The sequence below is a fragment of the Scardinius erythrophthalmus genome (assembly GCF_964197995.2).
Source record: "Scardinius erythrophthalmus genome assembly, chromosome: 16".
Taxonomy (NCBI): Eukaryota; Metazoa; Chordata; class Actinopteri; order Cypriniformes; family Leuciscidae; genus Scardinius; species Scardinius erythrophthalmus.
Window position 1 is genome coordinate 7,990,503 of NC_138236.1, and position 14,544 is coordinate 8,005,046.

General features: G+C 35.9%; 1 protein-coding gene across 11 annotated transcripts in view; it reads left to right on the forward strand.

Annotated features, from left to right (window-relative positions):
- The window catches only part of slc4a7 (solute carrier family 4 member 7), a 41,791-nt gene extending 27,450 nt beyond the window's left edge, over positions 1–14,341 (forward strand). For 6 of the 11 annotated variants that reach the window (XM_081388744.1, XM_081388738.1, XM_081388742.1 and 3 more), the window contains 14 exons: positions 381–555; positions 733–866; positions 1,648–1,893; positions 1,999–2,104; positions 2,581–2,742; positions 2,831–2,944; positions 3,856–4,017; positions 4,092–4,343; positions 5,075–5,143; positions 5,258–5,431; positions 6,852–6,983; positions 7,173–7,264; positions 11,275–11,382; positions 12,355–14,341. In XM_081388744.1, coding sequence (XP_081244870.1) covers positions 381–555; positions 733–866; positions 1,648–1,893; positions 1,999–2,104; positions 2,581–2,742; positions 2,831–2,944; positions 3,856–4,017; positions 4,092–4,343; positions 5,075–5,143; positions 5,258–5,431; positions 6,852–6,983; positions 7,173–7,264; positions 11,275–11,382; positions 12,355–12,436 — 2,008 coding nt within the window. In that variant the 3' untranslated portion in view covers positions 12,437–14,341. Of the gene's footprint in view, positions 1–380; positions 556–732; positions 867–1,647; positions 1,894–1,998; positions 2,105–2,580; positions 2,743–2,830; positions 2,945–3,855; positions 4,018–4,091; positions 4,344–5,074; positions 5,144–5,257; positions 5,432–6,851; positions 6,984–7,172; positions 7,265–8,299; positions 8,352–11,274; positions 11,383–12,354 lie in introns of all 11 variants that reach the window. The other 5 variants (XM_081388737.1, XM_081388745.1, XM_081388740.1 and 2 more) reach the window with 3 other exon arrangements.
- The last annotated feature ends 203 nt before the right edge of the window (positions 14,342–14,544 follow it).

Consider the following 14,544-nt stretch of genomic DNA (forward strand, 5'->3'; position numbering starts at 1 on the left):
GTGGCGCCCCTCTGATGTGCAGCTTAAGTGGCCGGCCAGAGATGGTTGTGTAAGAGTGCCGTTCATTAAGACGTGTTTTAAGAGCCCCAAAGCGCTCTGAAAATACAGCACACCCAAACAGCCATTAGAACAAAATGAGAAATAATATAATTTTCAAATGCATTTCCTTTAATGTAGTGACTTTACATAGTTAACTCCACTGTAATTACCAACAGTGATGCTTATTTTCTATTTTATTATAATGAAGTGTGTATGTTTGCTTTTAAATAACAACACTATTATTATTGTTGTTTGTTGACATCTTCAAATTATTATTTATTTTACTCGCTGCTTTTTTAAATATGACCTGGTTGAATTTTTTTGTCATTCAATTTTCACAGGATATTCGGGGGTCTGGTGCTAGATGTGAGGCGGAAAGCTCCGTTTTACTGGAGAGATGTGAAGGACGCTATCAGCCTGCAGTGTTTAGCTTCCATCCTTTTCCTCTATTGCGCCTGCATGTCCCCCGTCATCACCTTCGGAGGCCTTCTAGGGGAAGCCACCAAAAACAACATAGTGAGTCAGACTTGTAGACTTGGCTCTGCCTGGAAAGATCAATGGAGGATTAAAGCTCTGAGAGTAGCCCTTTCCTGTGCCTTAAATATTTAATTTCTACTTCCACAGAATGCTGTTTTCTTTGCTTGAAACTCTCCCACAGTTTGATGACAGTCCTTTTGTCTGCGTTTGTTTTAGAGTGCCATTGAGTCTCTGTTTGGAGCTTCACTGACTGGTGTGGCCTTCTCTCTGTTTTCTGGTCAGCCTCTCACTATCCTGGGCAGCACTGGGCCTGTTCTAGTTTTTGAGAAAATTCTTTTTAAGTTCTGCAGGTGAGAGAGACTCACTTTCCATAGAGTGTCACTCCTTATAGTGTCACTCCTTTCTCCTTATTCTGTACCTCAGATATTATTCTCAAATGATATAATTTGCAATTAGTGACTGCTTATATATATATATATATGTATGTATGTATGTATGTGTCTGTCTGTTTGTTTGTTTATAAGATATAGATTTTTATTGCAGTATTACATTCTATTAATTCAGTTCAAACGGTTCATCTTAATGAATCAATTCAGTTTATATCGCTGACAAACTTATTTAATGAAATTTCAGCACTCAGATGTTTATATGAAATATCAGCACTAACCGTTTGTACAAATGATTGGCTTGTAACAAACTATTGTATAAAAAAGTTTTAAATTAATTGTTACAGTCACAGTGCAGTCATTGCATGACTACCCATTAAAAAAGTTTTAGTAAAGAGTAAATACTACTCAGTCTGTTCTGATGTCAGAGATTGTTTTCTCTTAGGATAGGCTGATTTTTAAACCATACATACCGTGGTGCCATCTACTGGTGCAGAAAAGAGTTGGTGCAGCGCTCTGGAGATACAAAACACATTTAAGTTCAGCATAGCCTCATTTTAATCCTACTTGTTTAATCCTACTATTTGAAGTGTTTAAATATGTGTCATTTGCTTGGCTTGGTTCTATACTGAAGTGAAGAAAAACACATTGAATAATCCAGACAGTAGAAGATACTTATATTTCTTCATTTAGCAGATGCCTTTACAAAGAGCAACATATAACATGTCTATTTGTCTCTCTACAGTGACTACAATCTGTCCTACCTCCCTCTGCGCACTAGCATTGGCCTGTGGACGGCCTTCTTGTGCCTTGTGCTGGTTGCCACAGACGCCAGCTCTCTGGTGTGCTATATAACAAGATTCACAGAGGAAGCCTTCGCTGCTCTCATCTGCATCATTTTCATCTATGAGGCCTTGGAGAAACTCTTCCAACTGGGGGAGATGTACCCTATCAACATGCATGACAATTTGGACAACCTCACATTTTACACGTAAGGAAGTATTTAACTTGGTGTATAAATAGGCCATACATTCAGAGGCTAGATTAAAAATAAACTTGGCCCGTTAATTCAAATTATTTAATATTTTTCCCTCAGATGTCAGTGTTCACCTCCAGCCAATACCACAGAGGAGATGGTACAGGCATGGAATCAGTCAGGGTTTACTCCTGAGACCATTAACTGGAGTGAGCTTAATGTGAAAGTAAGCATTTAATTTTTTCAGACTACAGTTGAAGTGTCTTTTAACATGAAATACTATTAACGGCATTTACACATTTACTAAACATTTAAATTTTTTCATTGTCTTCTGTCCAATTTCAAAAAACATCAGAATAGGTGTCCAGTTGCCAGATTCTCGTTTATTAGTAAATGATGACTAAACTACTTCTTAACAGCATATTTATTTCTAAATCAAATCTATATGGAACCTTTAATAAAAGTAAAATAATTTAAATTTTTTGCTCAATAGAATTTCTTGATCATCGAAGCTTGACCTGTTTAAAATATCACCTAAAAAGGAAACACTATATGCATTTAGATTTCATTTAATAAAAAAACTATGAATTTTTAAAAGATGTTAATCTTTTTGACAACCCATTGCATTTGTATCCATATCTAAATAAATAACATCTTTAATTATTATTTGATGCAATTGTCATTTTCTCCCTCTCTTTAAAGGATTGCAAGGTACTCCATGGCGAGTTTGTGGGTCCTGCTTGTGGATATAATGGCCCGTACATCCCTGATGTATTGTTCTGGTCAGTCATTCTCTTCTTCACCACTTTCTTCCTGTCATCCTTCCTCAAGCAGTTCAAGACCAAGCGATACTTCCCCACTAAGGTCAGCAGAGTCATTCCTCCACCTGACCATGTGCTGATACAGTGTCATTTACTTGTTTACTTTAACGTTTAGTTTCCATCCTCTACAGGTTCGCTCTTCCATCAGTGACTTTGCAGTTTTTATAACCATCATGATTATGGCCTTGGTTGATTACTTGGTGGGCATCCCCTCTCCTAAACTACATGTCCCAGATAGATTTGAGGTACTGTGAATGGTATTTTCTATTATTTTTATTTTTTTGTTCATCGTAATCTGACATTAAACTCAATGCAATGCAAGAAAACATGTTTGGCTGGTTTTAGGGTTTTTGGACTTTTGACCTTTGTTTCCACTCCCCCAAATTTGCTCCATGTTTATTTTACTAAGAAAAGTTGGAGTCAATATTTCTCAGAGAAGGTACTTGTGCAGCTTTGAATCTCCAAAAAGAGTTGCAATGAGTGTATCATCATCTGAATGGTCAAATCTGTTGTAAGCAGCCCAAAACAAACAGAAAACACACTTAGCAGGGTGTAGTTGACTCTAAAACCACCCCAGCTGTTTCTGTTGTCTGTTATCATGCTGGGCTTTGACTATTGATTTAACCTCACTTGTCCTGTTTTTCATAAAGCCTGCCAAGACCAAATACATTAACATTGCAATATTCAATAACATGCTAAAACTTACTATTCTGAGAGTTATCATGATTTCCACAAAAAATATTAACCAGCTGTTAATCAGTTTTCAACATTGATAAAGAAGTTTCCTGAGCACCAATATAAAAAAATAAAAGCACTTAAAACTAAAATCAATCATTTTAAATGTTACAAGTGAATTTAAGCATCACAACATGATGTACTGTATGAAAAACTGAATTTCATTTAGATATCTGAAAAAGATTTAACTGTGTTTTAAAATTATTAGTGCTTTTAAAAATGGACTATTTGAGCATTAAATCACGACAAAGGTGATATAGATGTAAAACTATGAGAAAGGGGCATGTACACTAATAAACAACCAATAAATAAAACCGTTTCTAATGTAGGCTGATAGCCGAAATGGCACAACAATTGTGCACCCCTAATAAATCACATTTTATGTTTATCATAAAAAGAGTGTTTTTCTTCTGTCCCGTAGCCCACCTCTAAGCATCGGGGCTGGCTGATCTCACCTCTGGGTGATAACCCCACATGGACATTAATAGCAGCAGCCATCCCTGCCCTCCTGTGCACCATCCTCATCTTCATGGATCAGCAGATCACCGCTGTCATCATCAACCGTAAAGAACACAAGCTCAAGGTCAGTTGAACACCTAATCCAGCCTATCAGAGCACTGCAGCGGTGCTGGTACTCATGGTTCTGTTCTGCTGCAGAAAGGCTGTGGGTATCATCTTGACCTTTTGGTGGTGGCCGTGATGCTCGGCGTGTGTTCTGTGATGGGCTTGCCCTGGTTCGTCGCTGCCACTGTCCTCTCCATCTCTCACGTCAACAGCCTGAAGGTGGAGTCGGAGTGTTCGGCCCCGGGAGAGCAGCCCAAGTTCCTGGGCATCCGTGAGCAGAGGGTTACCGGGCTCATGATCTTTGTGCTTATGGGTCTCTCTGTCTTTATGACATCTATTCTAAAGGTACGCTTAGTTTATAGTGCAGATTTTTTTAATAAAATGTATGCAAGTCTGCTGTATCATATTTGATGCACAAAAATCTAAGGCCTCTAAATTATCAACATGATCAAAACTTTGCTGAAAAACCTGTTGTACACAATCTACTACATGCCTTCTGTTGTCTGATTGATAGCTTTTAGGATAATTCTAAAAAGGTCCTCCTTCATTTGTCCTTTTGCTGTGAAATCTTTACTGATTTAATTAAAAATAACATATATATATTATAAAATGTAAAAATACTTAATATTTCAAGATGAACACATGCTGAACTGAAGCAATTTAGGTTTACTTGAGTATCCATAATCACTTTTTGGAAAAATCATGTTAAAATATATTAAGTTTTATGCAAGTTGTCTGCTACAGTATACTGTTATAAAGATCTCAATGATTTACATTATAAGCTGTCAGAATTTCATCTTACTTTTTGGCCATACAAATATCAGCAACTGCAACGAATTGCTTATTTTTGCACAGTTTGGGCCTCTTAATAAAATTGAGGTGTTATTTTCCACATTCTCCTATATCATACTATATGAGCCTTAAAAACCTGATGTATCGAATATGATACTCTATAAAAACATACGGTATTTGCACATTTTAAATATTTATTTGTTTTAATATTTTGTTTAAACTTTCATTTAAACAAAAATTCTGACTATTATTTATTTATTCCCTTTTTTCTAATATCTTTATAGTTTATACCAATGCCTGTGTTGTATGGAGTGTTCCTCTACATGGGTGTGTCTTCACTCAAAGGCATACAGGTTAGTGCACTTTCATATGCACAATACAGGATTTATGGTCTTTTTCATAAAGGCAGCTCAATCTAAGATGATGATGAATTTGTGGTCATGTTGTTTGTATTCATTGCACTGCAGTTCTTTGACCGTATTAAGCTGTTTGGGATGCCTGCAAAGCACCAGCCTGACCTGATCTACCTGAGATATGTGCCGCTGTGGAAGGTTCACATATTTACAATAGTTCAGCTTACCTGCCTGGTGCTGCTGTGGGTCATCAAAGCGACTGCTGCCGCGGTGGTCTTCCCAATGATGGTAAATATAAAGTCTCACCCACTCATAGGTTCCCTTTACACCTGGCATTAACATGCAATTTGGCTAAAAAAGATCAAATACACAAAAGGCATTTACACTTTAATTCCAATGCATCTCAGATTTGATTGGATCATGCTTTGCCACACAAAATTTAAAAAAGCTCATAAGTTAAAAAATGTCAGAGTCCATTAAAAAACTTTATGGGTGCAATGCAGTTTTATGAAGTAAAACCGTAATAAATTGATACAAGGATACATTTACAAGGAAAAATAAAGAACAATAGGTAACATTTTACAATAAGGTCCCATTAGTTAATGTATTAACATTAACACTGAGCAATAGCTATATTTGTTACAGTAGTTATTATTCTTTGTTAATGTTTGTTAATAAAAATACAACTGTACTATGTTTGTTCATCTTAGCTCAGGTCCATTAAATATTAACAGATACAACTTTTGATTTTAATAATGTTTTAGTAAATTAACTTAATATTAACTAAGATTAATAAATGCTTTAGAACTATTTTTCATTGTTAGTTGATGTTAATTAATGGAACCTTATAAGTGTTACCGATCACTAATAAAGAATAAGAAAATTTTTAATCAATATCTAGGCCATGTTTTAGTCCAGGTTAAAATGTAAAAATGTTTAAGTTTCAAAATAAATAGCCTATTAAGTCTTCAAGTATTTGATGCTGTGATGAACATAGCGATTACAAAAAAATGTAATGTCTGTTTGAAACATTTAAATACTGTCCAGAAGCAGAAACCAGCGCCTGCTTTGTTCATGGGGTTACGGGGGTATCGGCTGCATTTCTGCTGTTCCGTAAGCGCCATCTGCTGTAGAGTAACATCCCCCATTCTGTGTTATTTCATTAAATCGTCTTTTGAAGTTTAATAATCAGGCTATTTCGCTGTTTTTTCATCCCAATCTGAGTGAAACGTTAAGCCCTGTTAATAAGGATTAGAAGTTGAGAAAAAGATGCACTTTTTGGGTAGAGAAATGGGATTTCAAGTGCAATCCAGTAAAATTCTGTAGTACATAATCAGTCTTTTTTTTTCTTGCAATGTGAAAAAGGGGCAAGAACACAGCACTTTCAAAGTGACATATATAAATATATGCAGCATTACTTCATTATTGCATATTACTTGCATAGCTTTCTGAATTTAAATGTTTATTAAAAATGAAAGCAAATTTATTACACTATCGGCTACAGGGTTAAGTACACAGTATACTCAGTTTAACCAAGTTTATTGCAGAATTTCCTCAAAAAGCAGCACAAAATTGGATTCGGTCTCTGCATGCTCGTAGATTGCATTTTGAAATGGGGATTTTTTGTTAATCTTCATTCAGATTGCACTGCTCATCATCCATTGTTGCATTTTTTTTTTTACTCAATTCCTGTATTCATCTTCTGTAGGTTCTTGCTCTGGTATTTGTGCGGAAGCTTCTAGATTTCTGCTTTACGAAGAGGGAGCTTAGCTGGTTGGATGACCTAATGCCAGAAAGCAAGAAGAAAAAGGAAGATGACAAAAAGAAAAAAGCGAAAGAGGTATTTGATCAGTACTTAGACTGAAAATTTAAAGATGGCTCTCCTGTACCTCTTCATATGCATTTAACATCAATGTGATGCTTTGTTTTACTTCTCCTGATGATAAGCACGTTTAGAATATTTCTGAAGTTCCATCTTAATAGATTTTTTTTTACTAAGCACCTTTCTTGTCTAAATGTGTCTGTCCAGGAAGCACAGCGCATGATGGAGGCAGGACGTTTAGAGATCCCCTTTGATGGTAGTGGTCACCTGGGAATCCCTGTGAAGGCCCTTAAAGTCAGGTTGGTGACGGTTCATAAGTCACATACTTAAAAATTTCACGGGATCTCTTTTATACTGCAGCATTATAAGCATTTCCTCTCATAAGGCATTTCTTTGTGTGGGTTTCTTTTAAAGGGTAACTCTCGCCAAAATGCATCCTAGGGTCTTTTTGTTAATCTACCCGATGCAAACTTTCATTTAAAAGTATAATTAGAATAGAAACGCCACTTTTAAGTTTGACTGTATTTTTGTTTTTGGTCAAATTGCCTTTTGAATGGGAGTGCTTGGGGCACTACTAAGAAGGCTCAACACAACATGAAACTTTGCTCGAAGTATCACCAGGGGCTCTGCACGTGAACTCGAGCATTGAGAACATTGTTTGTGTACACAGTTTACTAAAAAGAAAGATTTTGAACAACTCACTGTCTCTGTGTCCGCCGGTGTTTTGACAGTCAAAAATAGTCAATCTCCGAATGTGAATGAACTGACTCTGAATTTTAGTGTTGTTTCTTAGTGAAAATCAATATTGACCTTGATCCTCATATAATGACAAAACAACAAATTATCCCTGAATTTATATGGAACTAAGCTTTAGGAGCTTTCCATCTTTACTCTCCTCCCTGTTACATTGCATTCAGAGATCGACTATTTTTGACTGTCAAAATGCGGGCGGACACAGCTACAGTGAGTTGTTCAAAATCTTTCTTTTTAGCAAAACTGTGTACACAAACAATGTTCTCAGTGCTCGAGTTCAAGTGCAGAGCCCCTGGTGATACTTCGAGCAAAGTTTCATGTTGTGTCGAGCCTTCTTAGCTTTTTTAAAATAGCGCTTTTTGATGCTATCATAGAAGTGCCCCATTCAAATGGCAATTTGAATTGCCTTTAAGTACGGTCAAACTTAAAAGTGGCATTTCCATTCTAATTATGCTTTTAAATGAAAGTTTGCCTCAGGTAGATTAACAAAAAGACCCTAGGTTGCATTTTGGCGAGAGATACCCTTTAAGCAACCTGTGTTGGCCTCATTCAGTAAGTTTTACCTGTTTCTTTCGAGACAGATCTGACAGTGTAGCCTCCGGCGCCTCATATGAGGAACACACGAGCGGAGTGGTTGGTCTTTTGCTTATACGCAGGCCTGTTTGTGTTCTTGTTCCTGCATACTCCCTCTTTACAGGGGCAAATTCCAATCTGTGTTTTTGCACCCTTGAAAGGCACTTTGGGAAGGGGACGCCATTGGAAGGGTTGTTACAAACTGAATACCTTCTTGTAGGGCCCTTCCACAAGTCTGTTAGCGAAGGGAACATGCGAAGGTCACCTAAAGGAAGTATGGTCATGTGACCCAGGGTGACGAATCCTCATGTGGGAGAGTTTGAGTTAACATGTATAAAGAGTTATTCAAGCTGTTTTGTGTGATATATTACACACATTTTTGTCAATTTTAAGTTTAAATAAGTTTCATAGGTAAGAAATGTGTTTAATAGTAGATGCGTTGGGTAAATGTGACTACATGCAGGGCCCGAAGAAGAGAAGTGCCCTGTTCCCTCCAAAGTCCCCACTTCAAAGGCTCTCCCTTTCAGAGTGAGTAGGGCATAGGATGCTTTCTTCCGATTGGAATTTGCCCCAGTTCATGATGCTAATCATCACTTATATTTGATTTACACAGAGTATTTTGCACATCACCGTGTGAGTGCATGGTTACAAGTCTAAATCTTCTTCTGACAGCTTTGCATTGGTTAACAGTGGTGGGAAACTACACACGCACCTCATTCAACTCATCCTTTAACAATGCAGAACAGCTTCAGATGATGATTGTTGCTGATGATTTACCTTGAATGCTCCGCAATCGACGTTCCATGTGTAAACCAGTGCTTAATAATATCTAGACAAATTAGGCAGGCCACTGACGGGCTCATTGACAGACCACTGTTTGACTTTGACCTATACACTTGTTAGACTTCACTAACAGGTTTCAAGAGCATTTTACTCCATGTCGGAAGGGTTAACTCTATTAACATAATTATTAGTGGCATTAAAATTAGAGCAGAGACTTTCATTTAACATTCAAATGACAGTTGAAGTCAAGTTATGTAAATTTACTCTCAAGGCCTAAGTAATCCACATTGTTACACATGGCTCTCTAGATTTCTTGATACTGACTAGCCAATTGTGCAATTATGTGGTAAGATATTTTATGATTAATCATTATTAAAATTATATTCATATCAAATTTGTGCTCAAGGTTAAACCAGAGGTTTCCTCCATGATGATTAAACACAATTTAGACATACTGTACACTACCATTCAAATGTTTGGGTTCAGTAAGATTTATTTTTTTAAAGAAATTAATGCTAAGTATCAAAAGTGACAATCTGTTGTAACATTATGGCTGCGTCCGAAAACTTAGGCAGCTGACTTGTTGAAACTGATTTCGGACAGACTTCTGAGGCAGCGTAACGGTTTAATAGGATTGTGGGATATCAAAGGCAGTGAAGGATACGTCTATTCTGCCTTCAAAAGGTATCTCAGGAGACAGAAAGTGAAGCTAACATTGGATTCTGACGTGCCTTGAAGCCTTCCTACCTTTGAACGCATCCTCCGAAAGCAGCATTTATAAGATTTTGGACGCAGCCTATAAATGGCTTTACTATTTCAAATAAATGCATCAAAGAATCCTAAAATGTATCATGGTTTCCTCAAAAATATTCAGCAGCACAACTGTTTCCAACATTGATAATAATAAGAAATGTTTCTTGAGCAGCAAATCAGCATATTAGAATGATTTCTGAGTAATGATGCTGAAAATCCAGCTTTTCCGTCACAGGGATAAATTACATTTAATAAAAATATATTCAAATAGTAAAACAGTAATTTTGTGAAATATTACAATTTAAAATAACGGTTTTCTGTGTTTTTAAATAAATGTACACTTGGTAAGAATAAGATACTTACTTACTTTTTTCTAATAAAAACTTACTGACAACACATTTTTAAATGGTTGTGTAGTTTGGTATTATTAAACCATTAGTTGCATTTTAGGTTGCCCTGTGAATGTGATTTTGCTTTCAAAGTCCAAAAAAGTTTGAAAGTTTTTTTAAGTAGTAGTTTGGGAAGGTTGTCCATTTTGTCTCAGATCTGCTTAGTGTCCTTTTCATAGTTACTTACAGAAGAAAACAATTCCAAGAGGTAGATGTTTAGTTTTTAGCAAGGGAGCAAATAAATCTTTGTAATTCTGCTGGTAGAGATGACTTAATCAAACATGCTTTGATTACTAACATGACATATTGCTTATGAACAGGGGTGCACATCATATTTTTTCACAACACTTAATGTACATTTAAGTCTTAATTTAACTTATTTAACCGTGCTTGCGAGGATACTCGACAAAATGGGCATTTTGGCATAATTGTGTGTGTTTTTGTCTGTTCAAGCGCTGTCTGAAGCGGCTTTCTGTGGGCACGAGTGTGTGTCACACAGACAGGAGATTCACGGCCAGTAGTTACACACTGTTCTCTCTTATCACGCGCGAATGGTTTTAAAGCATTTGCTTAAATTAGAGCATGATCATATATTGTAATGCTAGCCAAAGGATGACGAAAAAACGGATACTGCGTTAATTGCGTAAAATATTTTTGTTAAACTGAAAAAAAAATGTATCGTGTGCGTTAATTTTGACAGCAGTAATAATTAATGAACACACTTGTTATCGTGATTGCCAGAGATGGAGAAAAGTCCTACTCCATTAAGTAAACCCTAAACTCAAAAGTGCTTCCCTCCACGTTTTCTGCTACGCATCTGCTCACCAGTTATGCGCACCCCTGCTTATGAACATCATTACGACACCATTAAATGCTCACCTCTGAAATGACATGAAGGGTCTGTGCTGGGAGGGTTTGTCTTTTGTACATCTGATGTTTTGTTTCATGCTTTATTAATCAAATGGCCATCAAGCACAGTGCTGGTGAACCGTAAGAGATAAGAGTGTGATGAAGTGTGTCCGACCAGCCGTAAGTGCTCTGATGTGTCTTCTCTGCAGCATTGACCCCTCTGTGGTTAACATATCTGATGAGATGGCCAAAACTGCTGTGTGGAAAGCTGTTGCCATGAGCTCTGACAGTGCCAAAGTATTGAAACATAGTGCCAGGTAGCCATTCCTAACCTCTGACCTCATCCCTGTTTTAAACACTTCTCACATCACAATACTCTGCTTCCTCTCATTGCTTCAATGCACAGCCTGTTTCCTTGTATAGATGTAAAAGCTGTAGACCTGTACATTTTAAACAGTAAAGGCCTGTTCATCAATTTTTCATTTTAATGCATATCATTGCATTTGATTCAGTGCAAATACTTGGGTAATGATGGATTTATAAATAATTTAGGTATTTTTTGTTAAGGAATAAAAAAAATTGTAAAAAGAAAAACTTTTATATACAAAATTAATATTTATGTATTTTATTGAAGTATATATTTATACAAGTTATTAAGCCTTATTAGTTGTCAAGCCTTATTTTTATAAAAAAAAATATATTTTTTTTAAATAAACAAAGAAATGTTGTTATATTTGTATTCAATTAAATGTATAATTTATTTTGACATATATTTATTTATTTATTTATTTATTTATTTATTTATTTATTTATGTGTGTGTGTGTGTGTGTGTGTGTAATCCCGGTATTGTATAGAATGCCTAGGTAATGTATAGAATTAGGTAATGTATTTTTTGCAAAAAACATCAGGAATTCTATACATTGCCTAGGCATTCTATACAATACCGGGAATACACACTTTGCCGGTAACATATATATATATATATATATATATATATATATATATATATTTCACACACAAATACAACTTTAGACTTTTATATGTTTCGATTAGACGCATGTGTTTTCATGTGACCAGGCCTTTATCTATTGTTTAAAAAGTATGCGTATGTGAAAAGTTTGTGTGTTGGATATGCTTTTGCACATTTCTGATGTATGACATCATTTTTGTGCTTCATCTAATGTGAGACTGTATGTTGCTAGTATGGTGGTGTGATAACATTTAGGGAAATTGTGCTAGGTGACTTTTATTGCAAATGTTCCCTTCATCTTTTCTCTTTGTGTTACAGTGAAGAGAAGACGGCTTGCATTAAGATCAATGTGGAAGACGAGCAGGGGGATAAATGTGTGGATGCAGAGACGTCAATATGAGAGAGCTCACTGTGGACGCCCTGCAGGGCCCTTCCCAGAGTCCTCTAGTTTGGAACAGTGTTGCTCTGTTCTGTGAGCCCTACCAACCTGCCTAAGCCAAGCCAAAGTTAGACGTGCCCGATAGAGGGCTGAGAAATGAGTTCCAGGTATATTTATCTAAGTTTCTATTTTTAACCACACCAACAAACCCTTTTTTATTTTGAACAATTTGTTTTTAATATGATTAAAGCACCAATTTTTCAGACATAGGGTATGTTATGAAGAACCCAGGCCTCTTTGGTTTCATATTTGATTTTGATTTTATTTTATTATTTAATTTTTCTCAAGATAGATAAACAAGACAAAGTCTTTTAGAATTAGTTTTACACTCAAAAATCCTGTTTTTCACGGTACCACGGTTTTCAAGTCATCGCTTTAAGATGATTTTCTTTTCAGCACATTAAAATGCTGTTTGTTGCAGAGTGCTGCTATTTAAAAGAAACAAATGCACATATGAGAAAATGTCTCATTGAGACCAAAGGTAGTGACATTCAGCTGCATGACTGACCTTCCAAACTGATTTTGGAAAAAAAAAAATAACGTGAAAAGCGAACACTTTAAAATGTCACACGAAGGACATAATAAACCTGAATGCAAAATAAATGATTATTATTGTACTTTAATTGTAAAAATGTCATTCCCACTGACGGTCTGACAGAATGCTTGATGATTTATGTACACATACTATATTAAAACAGAACAGTTGATAGCACAGAATGAGAATAAACTAAACAAATGATTTCATTCATTCTTGCAGTCACTCTGAAAATGAATAGCAGGTCAGGACGATTAAAACTAGATTGTGTTATAGAGCCAAGCAATATCAGTTTTGCCCCCCATTTTTTTCATGTTTACATTGTTTCTTTTTTAGTGTTATGAAATAGAATTTTGTATTGTTAGTACTTTTGATTTGTACAATGTGTTAATCAACTAATTTATTAACGGTCATTTAATGGTCAAGTATGCGGAGGCGATGGGGCAGAAGGACTGCTGCAGTGTTGTTGGCCTGTCATTTCTTTCCTCTTCTGTTAGCGCTGTTAATGTGCACTTTAGGTAGGCTTGCCATCACCACAACAACTTATTTAATCTAGAGCAGTCTCAGGAAACTTCTTTTTTGCACTCTTTCCCCACACTACTTCAAATCCTCAGTGTTTCAAGATCGCATGTCCTCCTTTATGCTTTTTATTTGATGAGAAATGTCTTTTTAATTTGAACACTGGACAAAAAAAGTGCAGCCTCTGCCCCCCAACTCATTTTCAAAAGCTACAGATGTTGAAGACCCCTTTTTTGCAATATTTATGATACTCCAACAGAGCAATTGCCATTTATTTTATGTTGTTTTTATGTATTCTTTCAAGTTGCCAAGTGTAGTTGATTTGAAATGAGTAGAGTTTACTTGCTGTAGTGAACTAGCTTACTGTCCACATGCTTACACAGCACTTCATAAATCCCACAATGAAAATGAAATACCTCTGACTACTACATGTGAAGGTTCTCTATGATTGTTTTTAAATCAGTAGGTTGTACACTTTTATTCTTGCAGTAAGTTACTTGCTAAATTTGATCAGTTAAAGTTGGAGTGAGGGTGGGAGTAATATTGAATATCTGGAAGATTGTTTTGTGTCATACACCATTAGTATCTTATTGTATAAGCCTCACAGTAGGACTCTGAACAAGTATTGCTGCCGTGGTGTTCTGAGCTTCTGTCTGCACAATGTATAATGTACTATTTCAGTTCAGACAGATATTTCCCTTGTGAACTGGCCAAATCAAGATTTAAATAGGAGATACATTGCATTTGTACAATATACAAACAGGAGAGAGTTGTCTTTTGTAATGAAGTTGTTTATTAAAGCAATAACTGTTTCTGTTGTCTTTAATCTACCATGTGTTCATTATTTTTTCAATATTTCCCTGAATAGTCTTAATGATACTCTTACACGATGTAACTAAAAAAAAAAATCATTCAAAATATGTTTTATAATTTAATAAAACTATAATGATTTATAAGTTATTTCAGAGCTATCAGGACAGATTTTGCAGGAAATTGCATTCAGACATGTTTCGCC